The 24,352-nt window shown below is 35.8% G+C and overlaps 1 protein-coding gene and 1 long non-coding RNA gene across 2 annotated transcripts; one reads left to right on the top strand and one right to left on the bottom strand.

Annotated features, from left to right (window-relative positions):
• Positions 1-3,919: 3,919 nt before the first annotated feature.
• Positions 3,920-19,667, top strand: LOC130053058 (uncharacterized). The gene is made up of 4 exons (XR_008801514.1): positions 3,920-4,128; positions 8,574-8,701; positions 9,566-10,065; positions 19,538-19,667. It is a non-coding gene; the product is annotated as an uncharacterized LOC130053058 (long non-coding RNA).
• Positions 8,790-12,432, bottom strand: LOC125673955 (uncharacterized). Its single transcript, XM_048910928.2, has 2 exons — positions 12,345-12,432; positions 8,790-11,170 (listed from the first exon to the last, which is right to left on the bottom strand). The coding sequence occupies exon 2, from the start codon at positions 11,139-11,141 to the stop codon at positions 9,537-9,539; it is 1,605 nt and encodes a 534-aa protein (XP_048766885.2). The 5' UTR covers positions 11,142-11,170; positions 12,345-12,432; the 3' UTR covers positions 8,790-9,536.
• Positions 19,668-24,352: the final 4,685 nt, after the last annotated feature.

The following is a 24,352-nucleotide window of genomic DNA, read 5'->3' as shown; positions in this document are numbered from 1 at the left end:
AAAATTTACTCTCTACTCATAAAATTAACTTACAATTGATAAACAGCAAATACTATTTTAAAATTTGCAGCCGGTATAATAATTAAATCATATATTCATCTGAACCAATTGAAAATCCACCACTTTCCCCATCTCCAAGTCCAACAATGTATAGGAGCCAAACTTGGCAGAGAAGCCTGGAGAATCGCATCTTGCATCGCCTCCTAATATAAGGGGTCTTCCTGCATTCTTATTCAGCAACTCTGCTTGATGAAAGTCCCACGTGAATAAGGCTGCTGACACAACATACGAAGACTGGATTCTGCTGAATGTAGATGCTGAGATTGTTGACACTTTGAGATGTCTAAAAAAAAACGGACACACTTAGAGCTGTTGATGCCACTAAATACAATGGCACCTGCCAGAAGAAGATTTGACCATGGCATTCTGTGGTAACATGTCTGACTTTCCCATTGCATGGTATGTCCATTCACACATTTTGACACAGTCCCAATCATGGTGCCCCTCGTGAACTGCACAACTGGATTGCATACTTCACCACAAATGTCACATTTCCCCAATAATTTTGCTAGGGAAGACTCTGCAACCAGGAATTGTCCCTCTTCCTCTGGTGGAGGATTGGTCCTCAGGGGATATGATTTGTTCGGGATGTCTTCATCATCTTCCTCTGCCTCATCTAAATCAAAGTCTGGGTCACTATCATAATTGTCTTCCTCTTCACTGTCACTTTCAGGGGATAGCTGAGGCACATGACAAGGCACTAATCCTGCAGCGACCCTCAATGAAACACCATCGGAGAGGCTGGAACATTGAACTCCGGTAGACAGAGTCCTTACTGTCTTGTCATTTGTAAGAGACACTTGTATCTTACGTGTCCTCTGTGGGGGGTCGAATTGCTGCTTGGCATTGCTTCTCCATCTGGTTTGAGGTGATGGCAACTGTCTCCTCATCAGCTGATTGTGGTTCTGGCTCTATCTGCTCAGTAGGTGGCAGTTCAGGCAGAAGTGGAGGTTCTGTATCCTCATCATGGTCATTAGGCTGCTCCTCATTAGCACGAGGTTCCATTTCTTGAAGAACTTGGCGTAGAACCTGCAAAAAATAAAACAATGTTACATCTAAAAAGTGTCTGCTCTTGAATACTGCACTTATTCTGACACTATCTTACTATAAAAATAAAATTATAGTTTAGTACTAGCATTACTTCTTCATAACTATCTTACTGAATATTCCATTCTAATTCATTTAAATATGTTTATCATACAATAAGGTGGAAGATATTTGTAGTAGTCCTGGCCTAGCTTCTTTTTTTTTTTATTTTATAGAATTTGTTCTAAGCCAAACTAAATATCAGCAAATATATATATAATTTGTTTCCAATTTCCCCCACCTAGCTATGCTTTTGTTGCTGACCCTCTCCCTCTATACAAATGTATTGATGATACATGTATAACTATCAAAAATGAAAATCTCTCAATTTTTAAACTGGAATGTTTTCCTTTTCGCAATCAAGTTTCTCTAATTTACATAATTTAATTTTGTCTGGGTACTATTGATCTTCAAAATGCTGGACAAGTATTTATAAAGTATATAATATACCTGTATTCAAAGCGTATAAAACATAACAATTTCGAATACAATGCAATGTTTACCTACCTATCCTAGGTAATTATAGGAAATACACGTGTACACAATATTTACTCTAGTATGCCGAGGACGCAAGAATTGTATAAATCGTAATTATACTCCAAACAAATAATAACATATTTACAATTAGTTTTAATTAAAACTTACGTTGGCTCTCTGGCGTTTTGCATATGCTCCTCGGGGCTTTGATGCGGGTAGATGGCGGCATTCTCGTCATGGACATGATGCAGAGGGAGGGGGATATCGGGAATAGCATCAGTTCGCAACCGAATTTTGGCTCCATTATAACCATTTTCCTTCAGTTTATCTGGATCTCTGTCCAACTGCTCTTTAGAAAAGTGCAAAGAACACAGGCGACTGCTTTTGGATGGAACAAAGTCCTCGCGCGGACAAAAATTCACCCAAGTATTTTTCCTCAAACCTTCCTTAGGAAAACTGTAAAAAACTCAGTCCACATCCCTTCTTATGACGGCTAGTGCATCCGTAGGCGGCACAAAACACCATAATGAACCGTTATAAATAATCCGATAACGTGAAAAATGATTTGTTTAGCAATCAAAGCTGATCAAATGGCTTACACAATTTTACATCTGTTATCACACCTTCTCGCCAAAGGTCGCATATGACGTCACACATAATGGCGCGTAAATCGCGAGAAAAAATATGCATATTGAGAAATTTGAATTTCATCGCTCTAAAACTAGAAAACTACGCAAAATATTTCCTTTTTTACACGTTAACATTTATTTTTGGCATGAAAAGAATTCAGTTTGCACAAAAAATCAAAATGTTTGAAAACTCGAGATGTGTCCTTTAAAGACCACGGGTCAATCCACTCAGGACATAGGAAGATATCGTTCACTCAATTTCTTGAATTGTTTTGACACTATCAATTAAATAATGCATGTTGATGACCCTTTCGAATTTTGCACCATGGTGGCATTTATGTTTTTACAAACATTTCTTGCTTATATACATGTACAGTGTAGCTTCGTTATGACAGATCTTGTATTTCATACAATACCTTATGTTACGGATATGAAAAGACCCTTTATGGCTAGGTTGGGAACATACTATGTGATCTAACCTTGTCGTGGAAATAAAGATTGAAAAATAAAAATAAATATTTTTTTTTTTTAATATGGCCTATGAGTTTGGTTTGTCATTACAATCTATCATTGGGTCAATTGTTGCCTGACGTGTTTGATAGTTAGACGCTCTTTTGACACTGCTTTTGATTACGGATTACTCAGTTTACTTGATTAAGACATGGAGCACACAACAGGTATGACCATTCGACAGGGGATGTATACCCCTCCTAGGCATCTGATCCCACCTCTGGTGTGTCCATGGGTCCGTGTTTGGGCAACTCTTTATTTTATATTTCTGATAGGAGTGATATGATTCATTACTGTTCGCTATTTTCAGAAATGCATATGCATAATACAGTCTCTACCAAACTTGTAAAATTCACGGTCCGTGTGTCAGACTGCGGTGTACTTCTTAGTTGTGATTTATAACACGATTTATATACTAGGGAGCCTATTGAAGCTCATGTATGGATCCAAGGTAGCTAATGACAGATAGTAACATTGAACCTTGATTGCTCGAGCAAGGTCAAGGTCACTGTTGATAAATGTTTGAAATAATTCTCATGAGCTTAATTTTTGAAATATAAACGTTAAAAAACATGAATGTCGCTTTCAATCAGCCAGTCGTAATAGTTCTGTGGTAGGCTCTTCCATTCTCAAATTTAACGCCAGGTGTTAAAACTCCTATTGTGCCACTGTCGAATAAAACCTAAGATTTAAACATAGGCATTTATCGCTCCTTTGCCAAACATACCGGTAACTTGATATGATCTTTAAAATGGAGCTCCCATTTTATGTCATGCATGAACATGTTAAAGATTCCTCACTGATACAGCCCTGAGCACTATGCAAAGGTATAAATTTGTTTTACTTCACCTGCAGCTTGTGACGTCTCACTATGAGTGAATAATTCTCATAGGGACCTAAAACAAACAGGCACTTTTAATCGCATAGATTGAAACCTTAGTTTTCTGAGTTTGACAGATACACCCATTGCACCATTAATATTCATTTTTATAAGTACATACAAAGCAAGTACATTACCAAGCTGATTAAAATAAGATCTTTGATCCGCTCCGTTATTGTTATGTCGCTACACAAAGTACGGAGCGTATCAAAGATCTTATTTTAATCAGATTGGCACATTACCCAATTATTTCAGGATTCTTATCATTTTACATTGTCTTTATTTGGAAATTTCTTTTGATAAACTGGACTGGCGTAAGAAATAGCGGTATGATATAGGGAGGTGATTGGATGTATAAAGTTCTTCTCGTATTCCAGGAACCACACTGAGACAAGTCTACTGGACTCCAACAGATTCTGATTAACACCTTGGTCATTCAACTAGACTGGAGAGCAGCCTTGGCCTGATAAATTGTTAATCTAACTGGTCAGTTAAATTATGTGTTTCGAAAGGGCGGTGTGGGGTGCTTGAGTTTTGAGTTAAACCGTGTATCATCTTCTCTTTGTTCGCTGAGCTTTTCTGATCGCTTGTTGTCCGCCATCTGTGCGTCTGTTCTTCTGATTGTCCGTCTGTAACCGTTTTACATTTTCGACTTCTTCTTCAGAAGCAATGTGCCAATTTTAACCAATTTGGCGAAAAGCATAATCTGATAATTGCGGGAAGGGTTCTCAAGTTTGTTCAAATGAAGGACCATACCTCCTCCAAAGAGGAGATAATCACAACAATGTACAAATAGGGCGGGTCACTTAAAATCATCCCAAGAACCACTGGGTCAGAAGTGCTGAGATTTATATCAACGTTTCCTGACATAATTTAGATTCAAGTTTGGTAAAATCATGACCTCGGGGGATAGGATGGGGCCACAATAGGGGATCAAAGTTTTACATACAAATGCATCGGGAAAATCTTTTTAAAAATCTTCTTCTCAAGAACCAGTGGGCCAGGAAAGTACAAATTTACATGACAGCATTCTCACGTGCAGATTCAAGTCTGTTAAGATAATGGTCCCCGGGGGTAGGCTGGGGTCACAATAAGGGATGAAAGTTTTACATACAAATATAGGGACATGTTTAAAAATCTTAAGAACCACTGAGCCAGGAAAGTTAACATTTACATGAAAGCTTCCTGACATAGTGCAGATTCAAGTTTGGAAAAATCATGGTTCCCGGGGGTAGGTCGGGGTCACAATCGAGATCACAGTTTTGATGCCTCGAAGATCAGGGGGTTGGGGGGCATATTGTTTTTGTCCTGTCTGCCATCCTGTAATTCTGTCATCCTGTCTGAAACTTTAACCTTGCTAATAACTTTTGAACAGTAAGTTCTAGAGCTTTGATATTTCACAGGAGTATTCCTTGTGACAAGATCTTTCCATGGGTACTAAACCTTTTGACCTTGACATTTGACCTACTTTTTGAAAAATGACATTGGTCATAACTACATAATGGTAAATATTAGAGCTTTCATATTGCACATGAGCATTTCTTGTGACAAGATCTTTCTACTGGTACCAATATATTTGTCCTTGTGACATTGGCCATCTTTGGAATTGACCATTTTCGGGGGCATTTGTGTTTCACAAACACATTTTGTTCATTCTAATATATAGGGAAATCTTTAAATATGGGCCAAGGTGACTCAGATGAACGATGTGGGCCATGGGCTTCTTGTTTTTATTAAGTTGCCATAAAGGAAGATTCAGAAAACACATAGATTTTGGTCTGTATGTCTGTTTGTGTGCAGAAATTTAACCTCAACCACAACTTTAAAATGGTTGGTGATAGGGTTTTCATGTTTCACATATCTATTCCCGTGACGTGTTGTTTCTTTTCGTATCAAAGGTTTTTGGCTTCGTGACTTTGACATTTGGGTTTGACACATTTAAAAAACTTTAACCTTTGGCAAAATCAGCTACTTAATTACTTTGCTGTGATACCGGGGTTCAGTAATTTTTGTTTTTGGTATGATAATTTCTGCAATAATTTCTGAACCGCCAAAATAATGACAATCGCTAATTCTACACCATTTTCATGTTTTTCCATGCTCAAAACATGTAATATGAAAATCTCCAAATTTAGAACTTTAAAATTACTCAGCTACCTTTACCTCTCAAATTCATTAAATCTTACACCCACCAACAATATGTTTTTATGAAAGAGTATGGCCCCAAGAACAACAAGAGGCCTATCGGCGACGTTGCTCACCTGAGTCACATTAGCCCTGCCATTGTTCAGCTGTTATGGTTTTAAAAAGATTTATTCCCCTTAATTTTTTTGACTCCATATTATGGTCCTAACTCAGGATCAAACCATAACTGTAAATGAATTCGAATGCGAGATGCATCAACACCAATATGACTAACATGATCTTGCTGTTTTGAATAAAACCATGGTCACAAGGTCATAGATCGTGTTATGATATGAAAACATATTTCCTTAAGAAATATAAATACAGAATATGAAAACTTAAATTGTTCAAGAGATATAGTTCTGCAGATATTCAACAGATCCTGTTTTCTTCAAAGGAAGTCAAATTTCAATGTCACATGGACAAAGCCATAGTAAAAAGTAAAAGGTCTTGCCACAGGAAATCAACATTATACACAAAATATGAAAGATATACCTAGAATAGTCCAGAAGACATTGAATAAGTCAGCTATGTACGAATTGGGTCCACCTCAAAGGTGACGGTCATAAGGTCAAACTTCACAAAATAATAAGGACTTGCCATAAAAAAATATATCGGTATATAGAAAATATGAAAGCCCTATCTTAAATAGTTCAAGAGAAATTGAATAGATCAGGGATTTTTAAAGTAGGTCAAGCTCCAAGGTCAAAAGATAAAACACCATTGTTACAAGGTCTTGCAGTAAAGAATCTGTACACAAAATGCGAAAGCTCCACCTAAAATATTTCCGGATTTATTTAATGTTATGCTTCCTTGAAATTAGAGGTCAAACTCCAAGGTCACAAGGTCGAATATCAAGTTATGAAATGAAAGGTCTTGCCATAAGAAATATCTCAACAAGATATGAGAGATGTGTCTTCCTTAGTTCAGGATATATTCTATAGGTCAGATTTAAATTTTGTTATAAAACTGGGTCAAACTTTCAGCTCAAGGTCAGAAGATCACACACCATTGCAAAACATGTAAAGCTGAGTAATTTTATTTTGTTTAACGTCCCTCTCGAGAATTTTTCACTCATACGGATACGGAAATGTCACCAAGACCGGTGAAGAGCTTCAAATTTAGGCCTATGGTCGGCGCTTACGAGTTTTGAGCAATGAGGGTTCTTTTGGTGTACCACACCTGCTGTGGGACGAGACATCCATTTTTAAGGCTATGTCGGACATTGACACATGATGCCGACCGTTTGGAGATGGATCATCCTGTTACTTCCTGTTTAACGACTTAGGTCTGTCGCGGCTGGTATTTGAACTCTGACCTTCTGCATGCGGGACGAACGCTCTACCTGTTGACACGGTGATAGTCTTATCACTCTTCATTCATAAGATTTTAAGTAGGTTGAAGTTTTGGAGATTTGAGTCAAACTCGAAGGTCACCAGGTGAAATATATTATCAAATGGAAAGTCATGTCATAGAAAATGTACAAAATACGAAAACTCTACCTTAAATAGTTCAGGAGATATTGTCTATGTTAAGTATTGTTAAACATGGGTCAAATTCCAGAGCCAAGGTCACAAGGAAAGCATAATCATGGAGTCAAATGAAAAGAATTGTCATTAGGAATTCATACACAAAATATGAATGTTCTATCTTGAATAATTCAGGCAATATTGTGTAGGTGCAGTATGCGTTAAAAGTAGGTCAAACTCCAAAGTGAAGGCCATGACATAAAAAAATCATAAGAAATTTACATATAATTTGTGAAATCTTGTCCTTAAATAGTTCGGATGATAATGCCTAGATTAGGTTTTGTAAAAGTAGGTCAAATATCAAGGTCACAATTTTTTGTACGAACAGAAAGATTGTATTTGTGGGATATGAAATCCTTCTTATGTTATATCTTTATTTTCTTATCATTCAATAGTTATGAGTGAGATAAAAATTTCGGACAGACAAACGGACAGGACGAAACTTATACCCCCCACTTTAGTCATGTTATCATGAAATAACACTAAATACTAATGTCCAACCTGTTTAAAACATAATTCTTATATATTATTTATCAGTCAAAAATTTGAAAATAAATATCATCGTGGTGGGAAGGGTCCCGCTTTGTGCCATTATTTGCTATGTTCAAGGTCCATAACTCTAGGAAAATAGGTCAACAGAGCATAAGTTTATATATAAATTTTCAACTCAATGGCTGCAGGAATAATCACAACAAATCAATAAAACTATCAATGTACAGACACACAGGCTGATCACTATAGACAGTCAATGTACAGACACACAGGCTGATCACTATAGGCCAATCAATGTACAGACACACAGGCTGATCACTATAGACAGTCAATGTACAGACACACAGGCTGATCACTATAGACCAGTCAATGTACAGACACACAGGCTGATCACTATAGACAGTCAATGTACAGAAACACAGGCTGATCACTATAGACAGTCAATGTACAGACACACAGGCTGATCACTATAGACAGTCAATGTACAGACACACAGGCTGATCACTATAGACAGTCAATGTACAGACACACAGGCTGATCACTATAGACCAGTCAATGTACAGACACACAGGCTGATCACTATAGGCAGTCAATGTACAGACACACAGGCTGATCACTATCGGGCTCCCGTCTATATAACAGTTTTTACCTTTTGTAAAGAGTAATTAACTCTTCATTACAGGTTCATTTAGTTATGATTTTAATTTGTGAGTGTTTATTTTGTAGGATGTTGGAGACTTAGATACTTGTTGTTTATTGACGTGATAAACAGAAGACTGTGACCTTGTATCTGAAGATCTGTGAAGGAGGCCGGACGTTTATGGTCACTCTCTATTACAGTACTACATATCTAAGTAAGTACTCAGTAATAAAGTAAGACTGTACACTAAATCATGTTTATCTATCTGTACTGACAGTAATAATGCAAGACTGTACACTAAATCATGTTTATCTATCTTTACTGACAGTAATAATGTAAGACTGTACACTAAATCATGTTTATCTATCTGTACTGACAGTAATAATGTAAGACTGTACACTAAATCATGTTTATCTATCTGTACTGACAGTAATAATCTAAGACTGTACACTAAATCATGTTTATCTATCTGTACTGACAGTAATAATGTAAGACTGTACACTAAATCATGTTTATTTATCTGTACTGACAGTAATAATCTAAGACTGTACACTAAATCATGTTTATCTATCTGTACTGACAGTAATAATGTAAGACTGTACACTAAATCATGTTTATCTATCTGTACTGACAGTAATAATGTAAGACTGTACACTAAATCATGTTTATTTATCTGTACTGACAGTAATAATCTAAGACTGTACACTAAATCATGTTTATCTATCTGTACTGACAGTAATAATGTAAGACTGTATACTGAATCATGTTTATCTATAATATATACATTGAAATATAACACAGATAACAAACAAAAGTTCAATCAAACACTCATAAACAAACACACATTTACTGTCAATGCACGCGTTAATCTCAAACACTGGTGTAATTAACACAGCTGTAATCAACACAGGACTGTAATTAACATCGTGTTTATTACGGTAATCAACACAGAACTTTGTAGATATGTAATTAACACTGGATATATGAAATTAACACTGTGCTGGTAGATGTAATTAACACTGTGCTGAGCTGTGTTATTAACACTGTGATTATAGATATTGGATTTTTCTCACTTTAGCAGTGTAACACTCAGCCACAAAGAGGTTGTCTCTGATGTCCACACATAAACCTAATGGAGACTCTAAATGACAGTGAATGTAACGGAGGAACTGTCCGTCCTGATCTAGGATGTGGATACGGTGATTGTTAATGTCTGCTGTCAGGATGTGACTCTGGCTGTCTGTAGTGATGCCGCGTGGATTAAATGATTGCTTGGTATTAGAGGGATGACCAGTGTATTTAAATCGGAGTTTTCCTGACTGATTGACCACCACTACTACACTAGTGTCAGCCACACAGATATCCAGGTTCCTGTTTTCACTGATGTATTGATATAAACCATGAGATGAATAGAGAGGATGACCCTGATCATCAAACTGAATGCTTTGTTTCTCTGTGGAGCCGGAGTAACGCATGACTTTGGATGGTTTTATATCATCACTGTGCATGGTAACCAGGAGATCGTTACACGCGGTACTGCAGACATTGTGAGGTCTCCATCCCTGTAGTGTGATCACGGTCTGTATTTTCTTATTATTTACTAAGTTCACAGTTCTATTCTTATAGTCAGTATAAACAAGATATCTGTCCCGTGTCACTGCTATGTCTGTTGGTCGTCTCCCTGACTTGGTTTGTATTGATGTCAGTAGTTTACTCTGGAGGTTGAGGAGCTTCATGGTTTTGTTCTCCCCGCATGTCCAGACTTGATCTTCACTCAGACAGCTAACACTGAATAGTCCGCGATACGTGCTATACCCAGTGTCTATGGTGGCGGTGAGGCGCGGCTCATCAAGCAGTGATCCGACTTTTGTAACGGATAGTGAGGTTAATGAACCAAACATCTCATTAAGTATTTCTGTGTTAATTGTTGGAGTAGATAAGCTTGGTAATGTAACTTTGATTTTAGGTGGCAGTTTATTGAATTCATCATTTCTAGATTTGTAAGTTGATGTTAAGGAGATATCATTGGTGTCCAGGATGTTTTTCATTTCTAGAATGACATGGTTGATTTCAGTCATTCTGTGCGTGATTTCATCTGCTTGTTTATCTAATATAGAGAGATGTTTAGTTTTTGTCTCTACAATGTCTGCTTTCCGTTTGTTGACAATGGCGGTGACCTCGCGATGCCAGAATTCTCCTTGTTGGTCAGCAGTTGTGGCCAGTTTTCCGTAATTCATTTCTACTTCGACTTTCTCGTTTTGGACAGCGGAGGAAATTTCCTTATATCGGGGGTAAATCTTGTTCTCGAGTTCTTCTAAATCTTTTTGTATGCGTTGTTTTTTAGAGCCGAGTGTTTCCAGAATATCTGATATATCGTGACCTTTGTGTTTACCTGAGGAGACGCAGGCAATACACACAGGAATGTGACAGCTCTCACAGTATATTTCGCAATCTTTGTCGGCGTGTTTCAGACATTTTGAGTATTTAGGAGTAAACAAATGATAGGGTGCGATTTTGTGTTTTTTAGAGGAATTTGAGAGATGTTTACTGACACAGTCAGGACAAATATTGATATCGCAATGTTCACAGAGATACTGTAGGGGGTCAGTTTCACAGAGGTCACAAAGTAGAACGTCCTGAGCACGCGGGTCCATCTCTGGGGTCAGGGGTCACGAGTAGTTAACTGTCAATGAAAAAAAAATGTTAAAACAATATATTTACATTAAATGCTGTTTTGTTTGTAATAATTAATGTATCAAGGTTTTATCTCGATTTAAGCAGCATCTTTCAATTTGACTTAAAAACAAAATATATGTATTACACAACATTTTTTGTCTGTAGCATACAGGAAACATGCACAACGGAATAATGGGGTAATTTCTACAGAATTGGCGAGACTATTAAATTGCCTGAATTTTATTTATTTATTTATCGTATAAGTTTTACATTATGACCCCTGGATCGAGGCCTCTGCTGGTGGACTGTTAGTCCCCGAGAGTCTCTACAGCCCAGTAGCTAAGTACTTCGTTACTAGCTTGAAAATACGGATGTATATTTAATTGCTGTTACAAAATTTAGAAATTCATTTCAAAATTAAGGATTATCTCCTTCATGCATAGCTCTTATCCTTGGACGAATTTGGCTCCACTTTTTTGGCACGCTGTTTTTGGCTATATTTAGCTCTAAAACTTCATAGTTATTTCGGATTTCAAAGATTTCGGTTGAGCATCACTGAAGAGACATTATTTGTCGAAATGCGCATCTGGTGCATCAAAATTGGTACCGTACAAGTTTTACATTATCATAGATGAATTTTTTAATATATTAAGATCATGAAATGTATAATATTTATAGGTTATAGACTTTGTATGGGAAAATATGACGACCGAGTTTTTTGGCGCGTAGACAAGGTCGTCATATTTTCCCACACAAAGTCTATAACCTTTTTATTATATGCTTTCAATTTCATTTAGAAACTATCAATAATTTATTTTTAACAATTTCTTTATTGATTTAACTGAGTAAAAGATGAAAAACACGAAAACTTTTAAAATTATCGACGTAGTAATTTGCTTGTGTATTGATTGTGACGTAATGTTTGCGGGCCGGAATGTTTCCGGGCATATATCACACGATATATGCCCGCAAACTTTAAAAAAAAAAAAAAGAGATGAAATTGAAAGTATATAATAAAGATAGATGCCCCCTCCCCCTCCGCTGCGCTCTGAATTACATAAAATGAAGATGCTCGCGGGTAAGCATATCTTAATAATTGTACTTGTTTAAAACAATTTTCCGATACATTTCTAACATTTTAGTTGTTATACAATGCGTATTGTAAAATAATGATGTCTAACCTGTAAATATCCAAAATGTCCTCTGTACAGCCGCCTCTTCCTGGTATGTCGACCTGATGATGATGAGTGAATTTAATGTGCGGGCCCAGCTACACTATATATGTAGACATTCCGTCCTGTCACGTGATCATTTATCCAAATAAACCACGCCTCATTTACATAGCCACTAAAACTTTCTAATGGAAACAATACATTTATAACGGCGGGGGTATTTATGAAATACATATATAGAAATAATTTGTCTTTAGACAAACAAATCAGTTACCTGTTTAGGGGCGGATCAAAACAAGCTTAGGTGGTGGTAGCAGCTACCCAAGTTCCCCCATTAGATCCGCCACAGCTGTTTACTTGACCTTTTCATAATTAATGTTCCGTGAATTTCAGTTTCGACTTGAAAAGGCGAATAGCTGTAAAACTAATATTTTCAGATATCGGAAAATTTACACCACGTGTCCCACTGGGTCGTTATTTAGCGGTATTAATCATTTGTCTGAGTCGTTATTTAGCGGTATTAATCATTTGTCCTAGGAAAAATATTCATAAGATCTGTAAATGTGCATATATATATAACTACAATAGTTCTTGTTTGTTAATTAGCAATTTTTATACCCCCCGCAACAAGTTGTGTGGGGGGGGGGGGGTATACTGGAATCGGGTTGTCCGTCTGTCTGTCCGTCCGTCCGTCCGTCTGTAGACAAAATGGTTTCCGGACTCTAAAGCATTATCCTTTCCACCTACCGTCACCATATCATATATATGGATTACCCATGGACTGAAGGTGTTCCCTATCGATTTTGGGGTCAAAAGGTCAAAGGTCAATCTAGCTCCAAAATGAGCAAAACCTCAAACTAATTGCAACAGAAATGAAATTTTGATTATTCATGCAAGAAAACACATGCAAACAACATATTAAAAATCGGCTTTTGTATTTCCATGGGAAAATTGGAATTTTGGGGTAAAAGATGTGTTTTTTTTTTCATGAAAATCGCTAGAATCTGGAAATTGAAGAAAATGTCCATTTTATGTAACATACAGTAAAAATAAGTTTCATGTCTCAAATTTCAACCTGTAAATGTTCGATTAATTTTTTACAGCAGAATATATTCTTTCCTTGACTAATTTTTGGGTAAAATCTTGCTTTTTTGAATATAATTGTTAAAGATTGAAATTTTAAGAAGAAAACCCACATTTTGTCATACATTTGAGTTTACCAATAAAAAATTGAAGTTAGAATTTATTTTAAAAACTGCTCAACAAGTAAGATATAAAGATTATTGGCAATATATATGAAAAATACCATTTTAGGTAGGTAAGCCTACCTTTTTCTAAAACAAAAATAGTGAAAAAATAGAAATGATAGGAAATGACTGTTTTATAGAAGAGATGACATTGATCTTATAAATTTAAGAATAAAACGTCCAATTGCACAACTAAACTTTTCTGCACCAAAATTTATTTTCCCTTGCTGAATTTTGGGCTGAAATCTTCATTTTCCAACAAAAATCGTTAAAAACTGGATTTTGGAAGAAAATACTTTTTCCTGTCCATTAGGCATATATGAGTTACCACATGAAGATTTATACATTAAAATAAACTGTTACCACAAAATAAGTGCCCTTTCAAAAATGGTCTGTAAAAGATGACCTACATTTTTGCAGTTGCTCCCCTTACATCGGAAGTTGGAGGCGCGCTTACCATTCCGGTCCTATGTTTCACATAAATACACGTAGTATTTTAAAACAAACAGTGTATACAGTAAAGCTTACGTTACCAAATTCTTTATTAAGCTGAATTTTAACAGTTTGTACTACATCTATGACGAAACAAGGTTCAGTTTCTTCGATTTTATAAAGAAATTTTTAATACGTGCACTTTGTCAAGTTCTAGAGTTTGGGAAAGAGGGGGTTGGGGTTATAGCCGTATTTGATGTTTAGTTATATCCAAATTATTGTGCAATTAATACCGAGAATTTCAGGAGTAATCTGTTTTAAAAACAATGGACACATAGAGTTAAAAGCAAAATGAATCAGGCACGCAGCATCGTAAAAAAAGGGGGGGGGGGGTGTGTGAAGATAATTTGACAATATTGCCTGAAAATTGACAAGTAAATTTTAATCCAAAGTTATAAAAATCCTTGATGGTGTATGTGATGGTGGTGGTGGTGGTGGGGGGGGGGGGCTAAGGTTGTTCTCTCAGTTCAATTTTACACTTCCACTGTGTACAGTTCACGACAATGCTATTTAAAAAAAAAAAAAAGAGGAGGGAGGGCAACCAATCTGTCTAAAAATCGACCTCTGTACGTAAAAATTTATCAACTTTGCATGTAATGATAAAAGGTGTAGAGCCATTATTGCTATGTGCCTGATAATTATATAAGTGATCATTTGAGTAATTGCAGTACAGTTCAGTCCATGTTTTTACAACTACAACGGCTAGTGTCACAATTTGCCTTGCATTTACAGTGAAAAACGTTCAAAAGTTTATCTGGCGCGACTTGTAATTTAGTTTTAACGGATACAAGAATTGCTGAAAGCAGTGATAAGCCCCAATTCGAAGGATCCAAATTAATCATTTCTTTAGTCCACTCTATGACTTAAAAAATTCTTGCAGTGCTCCTTTTCTGCAGCTGTAGTTAGTAGTTAGTGGCAATGACTGAACTTATAAAAATGAGATTGTGTTAGACAATTCTTCACAAAGCAAATCTCCTATAAGTGTCTCTATGGTATTCCATCGTACAAAGTCGATATGACATCGACACCAGAATATATCTTTTTCTCTATGAAATCCTCATATACGAAGGTGAAGATAACGAACAGTGATCCATCTCGTAACTCCTATAAGCAATACAAAATAGAGAGGTGGGCAAACACGGACCCCTGGATATACCAGAAGTGGGATCAGGTGCCTATGGACTATAAGGAGTAAGCACCCCCTGTTGACCGGTTACACCCGCCGTGAGCTCTATATCTTAATAAGGCAAACGGAGTTACCCTTATTCAATATCATTGTGCCAAAAACGGCCGCCTAACAATCTATATGAAACAAGTGAGACAGATTTGACCCAATGATAGGTTGTATTGGCAAAGTAGATTGTTATAACGACCATATAATCGCAAAATGCTGACTTTAAACGAAACAGTTGAAACCCCTTCACCATCAACTTGTTTGTCAGTAGCCTGCCTCCATTTAAAAACTAATCATATACAGAATTTTTTCGCGATTTGTCTACATCTTGACAACACAGGACCTGTTCCGATGCCGAACATTCTTGACGTTGTGTCGCATCCTGTGAATGCATGTAGAAAGGGCAAGGATTGACAAACTTCGTTTCCTAAAAAGACGTCTGGTTTTAACGATATTCTTCACTTAGGGGCAAGATCAAAAATTCAATGTCTCACAGAAAACTAAGTTCACATAGTTTTCACCAAGAACACCCCCCACCCTTTAAAACTTAATATGACAAATGTTGAAACTAATCGAATAACAAGAAAAGAAACGTACGATTATAAATAACACCCTGTATACCTCTGTATACCTTTTCTACTGTTTATTCACAAATGATAGTGTACATTAAATCTATTAAATGTTCATTAATATGTTTTAAATATTATGTGGTATTCAACAGTCGCTTGTCTTTTTCCACTAAAGTGTTATTGATGTCGGATGACAGAAACTTGCGGGAATTTTTATTCCCCTACCCCTAACTTATTGAATTTAAATTTTCATCCGACATTGATTTCGTCCCTTAGGGCAGTTATGTTTATTTTAGAGTTCGTTGCTATTTCTGTGCTTTTAATATAGACATTTCAAACACAATGTGCATTTTGTATGATCCTCCAAAATTTACGATAAATAACTGTATCCCATTTCCATTCTCAATGATCGTGTGCCAGCGTGGCGAGAATTCCATCGTCATCGAAAACAAGTTTTGTATTGAATAGATGGCCGGGCGGTCTAGCGCGCTGTTTGCATGTTGCTAGGAGTTGTGGTTACGCAGGTCGTGAGCCCAAGACTAATTAGAAAGAGTAACTACTCGATTTTACATTAAATCATGATACTATGCGCAAGTGTTTACTTACATTGATTTTTATTATTATATTATCAATGTTTTATTATCATTATTATTACCCATGAATGACTCCCCAAACCTGAATTTGAAAAAGAAAAGCAAAAATACTTTACTTACTTAATTTTATAAAAGTTTTTAATACAAAACGCTTGCTCAAATGATGAAGATACAAAATAACTGAAATTTTTAACCCGAATAGCTTTCCATACTTTCTTTTTTAGTTTAAACAATATTTATTCGTAAATAATTCGATAATGTTTACAAACAATGTTTTATACATGAAATAAATTGAGAAACAAGCCAAAAGGCTTATATTAATCTCGCTCTAAATATCTTACAAGTAAGAGGTGAATGAAAATTCTAAGTAAAATAAGTCGTATACTAATTATTACAATACATGCAAAAAGAAATAGGAATAAGAAAGAAAAGCTGGAATTGAGTATTGGGAGAGAAAAATAACACACAATATTGTCAACAAATCAAGAGTATAATTGTGTTTTATGGTTTGAGACATATCATAGTATAAACCTGTCCTGATCCTGTGAATAGTACTACTAACTGGCATTATGTAATAGGTCTGTGGAAGAAAATAAGAAGCAGAATAGAGAGAGTAAGGATCAGGCTCAAGGACACAAGTAAAATGCAAAAAACAAATAAGTAAAACATCCCCTCACTTAGGAGGGACTCAATTCCAGCTTTGTATTGGGAGTTGTGTCCCAGAAAAACAAATACAATCTTGATAGTTAGGGAAAAAAACATATATACAGTTATGAAATACGTTGTGAAAATTATTCAGTCTTTATATAGTGAAAGGAAAGTGATCTATTTCACTCGCTAATATATCTAAAAATAGATTTTAAGAGGGCCTGAAATTAAAGAAAGTAATTATAATAATTTATGTTCGAAAAGGTATATTGTTTATAAGTATGGGACTTAAATAAATATATAAACTAACATTCAGATTTCATGAATAAATCTATTGAATTTACAAAATGACTTCTTGAAATATAGGTCGTTTACAAGAAGAACTGGTATTAAACTGGTATTAAACATCGGGATCAAACATTTACACATCATAGTCAAGCGTATGTTTGACGTAGATTGTTTTTACACGTGTTGACATTATAACAATATTGGAATTTTAAGACAGTTACTTATGAGTAATTCATAGGTGTTCATGTAGAAAAAGTGTTGTTTTGGAGCTCATTAAGCAGTGTTAAGAGTGTCTTTATTTGGAAAACACATTTCACATTTCCATTACGGACGAATAACCCACAGATTCAGGTTGGACACCCAGTTGAGTGAGGAGTTCAATCATGTCAGGTGGACAAAGGATTTTGTGCTTTTTGTCACTGTAATCGATCACAAATATTTTCCCATCCCATACAAAAGAAGATTTGGCTTTACCTGATTTTACTAACTTCCGTGCATCATATGAAAGTTTGTTCCGGGTTTTCGTAAGATCCTGGTTTACAGCTACATTTTCCATCCCCGTGATTTTTCTCAGATGTTTGCTGGATTTGAGCATTCGATGACGCAGTTCATAATTTGTAATCCTGGCAATTATTTGCCTCGGTATGTCACTCCTTTTGGGACCAACTCTGTGCGATACAGCAATTTCCTCTCTTTTCATGGGAATCTTAAGTTTGTCAGCAATATCCAATATGACGTCGTCTGTGTCCGTTCTATCCTCAGAAATTCCAGCTACACGAATGCAGTCACGGCGACTATACATTTCAAGTTCGTCTACTTCCCTACGGAGTTTTGAATTCTCTTTCTGAAGAGTAGAAATCTGTTCCTGTAGTGGTGATATGATGGTTTGGACGTCCTTGACTATGATGCCCCTGACAGCCTCGGCAATGCGTTGGACGTCTACGTCGGAGATGAAGGCCTGTTGAGGCCCAGTACATGCCCCCGGTGATGGCATAGGGTATGATCCTGGAAATCCCATAGGTGGATAAGGAACATGGTACTGTGTTGGACTCGGAGTTGAGTGCGTAATAGGAGTTGAAGGACCGACTGAATTTTGCGTAGCCATTTTTTTGGATAGTTGCACTGAAGAAGGAGAGAGTTCAGTATCCGTAGATTCTTGGGAACGTCTACGTTTAGAGAGTTCACTGTTTTTTAGCATAACACAGTCACAGATAGAAATATCACAATACACAGTTCACAAGTGCAATACGTTATCGGTATATCTTCAAAGTCATGAAAGTGAACAATGACCAGAGTGAAAACAACTCACCAGGAATTGGAGCACCGTTCGAAACCAACAAAATATAAAGTTATGCACACATTTACAAGTTCATTTTCAAGAAACAACCTTACCCTCTATTGTTGAACATTCAGATCACAAAATTCTTTTTTAACAACTGTAATTCCCCCTTGTAAATTGACACTAATTCTTTAGGATTTCATTACAATTGATTATGTATAACTTCTAAAGTGAATATTGTGTTTTATAATTAAAATTAATTCAGTAGAGGATCAAACAAAATATTTTGAAGCTTTATTCGCGAAAGTTCCCCGGGAATGGAAGTTGGCAAAGAATATGAGATGCTGAGCAATATTGTATGTATATAGAAGGTCTTAAAATCACCTTTTTAATTGTTAAGCTGTTTAATCACGTTTTTTATTACATGCACTTTAGATCGTCGTGTATAACTTTATTCCGATGATTGTCGCAGTTAAGTTACTCCCCTTTACGTGAACGGCGTGCCGTAAACACCAAAAAATATCGATGGTTTACTAAAACATTTAAGTCTAAATTTTAGATATTTCCCATTGTCCGATTTTGTCCGGTTTTTTTTTTTTTTTGTATGTTGTTAATCACGCTTTTGTTTATTCCGTCGAGTTTGTTTCTGTTGCAATTACTTTGAGGTGATTTGCTAGATTGACTAGACTATTAGGATCGATTGATTGATTGTATCTTGTTTAACGTCCCTCTCGATAATTTTTCACTCATATGGAGACGTCACCAAGACCTATGAAGGGAGTCCTGGACAGATTTAGAAAGGGGGATGGGGCTTGTAAAATGGTTTACGTATTCATATCGCATCCTGTCTAGAGCTACAGGAAAATGGTCATCAATACAGTAATTATGGATAATTCTCTTGTTCTTTTTCAGGAATCATGATTTTGGGAGGAATGTCTTCTGAGGGGTCCATGAAAAAGCCCCGCCCTACATACCAGTGAACAAAGAATGGAAGAAACCTCAAACATTATAGAATCATTGAAATAAAGAATCATTTCCAGACTAGATGTGTTATTATCTAGCTTATCACGTGACCTCAGTGGTCAGAGTTGATTCATGACAAGGAGGTCGTGAGTTCGATTGATTGATTGATGATTTCCGCTACACAAAACAATTGGTCAGTTTATTTTTCAATTTATGGTGGTGGCTAGTTTTTGTTGCTGGAAGAGAGAAAGAACTCTGATACAATTTACCTCGGAAGAGACCACCGACCTTCCGCTAGTAAACTGGGAAACTTTCTCACTTACTTCGAACCCCCACCGACAGAGGTGAGAGGCCGTATGATTTTGAACGCAATGCTCTAACCACTACGCTACGGAGCCCCCGTCGCGAGTTTGAGTCCCGTTTGTGCTATGGTCGCGTCAATTTCAGTTCTTTATTGTCCTTGAGTTATACAACTCATCGGAATACATCTAGTACATAAACATTTGTATACACAATATATCAAATTGTATAAGATAAACAACAGGTGAGTGGACAGGAGAAGATAGGAGGAGAAGAAATTACACAATATATAAATAATATATATGTAACCGCATTATGAGATACACATGTTATTAGAAAAATACTATAATCATATTATTGATTTACAATGCTAAACTTCGTATTTTCACAGCTTGAACTAAGAATTTCCCCAAGTTATTGAGTTCTTTGGTATTGTCTACACTAAGGAGTTTAATTAATTTAAAGACACTTGGTTTTGTGTAATAAAAACTCTTAATATATTTCTTTCTCAAATCTTTGTAAAATGGACATTTCAGGATAAAATGAAATTCATCTTCCATATCATTATAATCACATAATTTACAAAGCCTCGCAGTCCTTAAAACATTATTGTGTCTGCCTTTTTCAATATTCAAAGAATGTGAAGACGTTCTGAATTTAATGATACATTTTTCCTTATTAAGTTGATTGGTCTTTTGAGATATGATTGTAAACAAAGGTTATCCATTAAATGTTGATAAAGAACACTTTTTGGTGAACTTGAAAGAGACGACATTAGGTTTTGTTTGTAAATATCCAATATTCTGAATTCTATTATTTTATAATCTTTAAGCTGATTCACACACGACTTTTCAAACAAATATTCTAAACCAATCAAACCTAAGACATTAACTTTGTTAGTAGTTGGTGCTTGGCCCTTCCTCGAACGCTTGGCGTTTACAAAACTACCCCGAAATAGCAGACATGAGAGAGTACCTTGGCGAAGCCGCTTTGGCGTATCTAAACCAGTTTTTTTTTGTTTTTTTTTACATTATGGAATAAATTCATTGTTTTATCGATGCTTGATTTTGATCTAGCAGAATAGATAAGTTTCGATAATTTTTTAATCAATAACATATGCCTCTTCGTTTTTTTTTTTTTGTTTTTTTTTTTGTTGTTGTTTTTTTGTTGGTTTTTTTTTTGTTGGTGTTTTTTGTTGTTGTCTTTTTTAATTCGTGATTTTAGTCTTGAATCAGCCTTATGGAAAATTTCAGAACGAAGCATCACAATAGACGCTTAAGTCAACAAGCAATCGTATATTCTCGGAGGCGGACCTTTCCGGCAAGTCGAGAAGTGATACATGATCAGCATACAATTGTGTAGGTGTTCAGTGTTAGTTATACTTATAATACTTCTGACTAGCCCCATATTTATCACTTGATGAGAACTTCTACGAACGACACCCCCCACCATTTCCGAGACCAACGATTTGTGACACATCGATTAATTATTTTATTACGATAGTCATCTGATATTTTCGATGTTCTTAAATTCCCCCCTTAGTTATAGAAGTTACTATTACGATTTTTTGTAATGCTTTATCAACAGTTACCAGTATGTACAAACACATGGAAAATCACAAAAGTTTTTATTTTTTCTGGTTGATTATATTTTGTGATGACACAGAACATGAAATTAAGTAATAAGTCGAAAACTGTCCAATATGTCAGATATCTAAAGGTCCGGGACTTTCTGGAAAGTTTGTGCCTTATAACTTTAAAGTTAAAACATTTTACCGAAATTATGTTGAACATCTACACTAACCGACAACGTCCAAGGAATCAGGCCACTGTTTACAGTACAGCAGTGTTTCTGTTTGTCATTCATATAGTGCGTTGTGTTTTAATTGAGTATTGTGTCTGACGAGAAGAAACAATGTGTATTCATAACTTTGCCCTCAGATATCGCACTGGACAAAAACTACCATTATCAACTTATTCTCAATACAAAAACTACCATTATATTCTCCCTCACTTTGTTCGTCCGAATATAAATTAATTAGATGCTAATTACCAAAAAACAAGAAACTATATAATATAAGTAGGATGGCAGCTCGCTAGCACTTTATTCATCACTCGTAATGTCCTTAAGAAATATATCGCAAACAAAACTACTCATGTTAATACACATCAATATATACACAGATTAATGTCATCTGATAAATGGTTACTATCCGCCATAGAAATATTGTAAAATTTACCTGTACGTAGAACTAGCGAGCGTGCTTAGAATGCCGCACAAACACATGTTCGCCTATTTATATGCCTTCACCACGTGACCAATACAAATGATATTCGAACCCGACTACCTATAAAACACCCGCATATAATTATAATTATATTCTCCCTCACTTTGTTCGTCCGAATATAAATTAATTAGATGCTAATTACCAAAAAACAAGAAACTATATAATATAAGTAGGATGGCAGCTCGCTAGCACTTAGAAAAACAAAGAGAGAAAAATCTAATGGCGGAAGTAACATATTTGTTATTAATTATATAAACAAAAGTGAACAATATATAAACCTTTCATATGTTCAAATTTTTGGTAACATGAAGTTGCTTTTGCACACAATCTTTAATGTAGTTGTCCCTTGAAAAATCCGATTTCCATCGACCATGAATTTTTAACAACCTGTCACTTACGCCGCTTGAAGCCGCTGAAGTAGCGCCGCCACTTCGTAGACTGTGTAAACCAAACAACTTTGAATTCAAACCAATGGACGATAAAGCACTAAGTAGTATTTCTCGTGCTCTAGTATAAGAAATGGGTTTGTTAATCTCACAAAGCTTATAACGTTTTGATGACTTGTAAAAACGTATAGATCGAAAGATGAAATCGTCAGGTTTTTCAGTAATACCTGCAAGTTGTAAATAGTGCTTTAACCAAAAAACAGAACAGGTTGATTTACCTGTGCTTGCAATTAAAACATCATTACCTCGTCTATATACGTCTGTCTTGCTACTTTCAAGATGAACAGACATAAATAATGCATGAAAAGATATATTTCTAACACGTAAATTTGAAAGTTCGTTAAATCTGAAAAATCCCGCAAAACCCAACAATACCATTGTACAAACTCTCACATTAGACAAGTCATTTTTACAACTATCATTGCCGTATTTGCTTATAATCTGCTCTAAAATTTCAGGCGTTATTGGATCCTTCTTCTGAATCGGTTTCGAAAGAATTCGTTTTCCTCCTTCCATGAGCATATGGAGAATTTTTTGATCACACGGGTTAGAGCACATATTGCAATCATGATACCACTTGATACTGTAGAAATATGTTGATAACACAGATTCGGAAACCGATTGCTGTACAAGACCGCTTAGAAATACTGCCACAGTACTCACTGCTGCGGGTAAATAGGAAACATCGTGAGCCGAACACCAGCCTTTAAATTTTTGGAAATAAGTGTCGTATTTTCTATTAGAGTTGTCGCTCTTTCCTTTCCGTAGAATGTAATGAATGTGTGATGCTGCCGATGCAAACCTGCTGTCTTTTTTCATTTCCTGGATTTCCGACAGAATGTTATTGTGTACCTATAAAAAAGACAGATTTTATCAATGCAAAGTTGTCCCACAACTTTCCACCTTGAGACTTAAGATATAGTTCATGCATGCCCCGTTCAATTACATTTGATTTTCTGAAAACGCACATGGTGCCTTATCTCTAATTCATATTTAGCTCACAAAATCCCACTTCGTTTCAATTCAAAATTCTCTTAGTATACACAAGAAAACGCACATGGTGCTTTGTTTACAATTTCATATGTAGCTCATAAGGTATATGCACATGGTGCTCAAAATACTGCTCTAGAATTCATTATGCACATGGTGCCATGCAAGATATGCCATGTGGTTCATGGAACCTTGTTGATCATCCATATGATCTATCTAAAATCAACTCTCAGCACTAGAACATTACTAGCAAACTTATATGCCGCAAAAATACTGTTTATATCTGATCCAGCTTTGAAAAAATTTTTTGGATTATTATACTCAATAAATCCTTTTACAAAATAATGAAAATTGTTTTGCTTTGCATTCCAAATCAGAGGCCAAAACATTGAAGATTTCCATTTTGGAATAATTAGTGTACCAAAAGCTTTACATATCTGCAAGTGCGTAAGTACTCGACAAATCAACACGGGTGGAGGTACTATCCAACAGTTTTCATCTGACCAATTTTGCGCAAAAGCATCAACTCCAGAAGTGTCGGGTGTCCAAAATTTTGAAAAGAATTTTTTGCATTTTTTGTTTTTACTGTCTGCAAATAAATCACATGTAAACTTTCCCCACGTTTTATCCAAAAATTCAAAAATCCTGTCTGAAACACCCCAGTCATCAAAATCGTAAATTTTGCTTAACTCATCTGCTAACGAGTTCATATTTCTAGGAATCCATTCCACTTCCAATTTT

The sequence above is a fragment of the Ostrea edulis genome, chromosome 3 (assembly GCF_947568905.1).
Source record: "Ostrea edulis chromosome 3, xbOstEdul1.1, whole genome shotgun sequence".
Lineage (NCBI taxonomy): Eukaryota > Metazoa > Mollusca > Bivalvia > Ostreida > Ostreidae > Ostrea > Ostrea edulis.
This window is presented reverse-complemented; position numbering and strand designations above follow the sequence as displayed.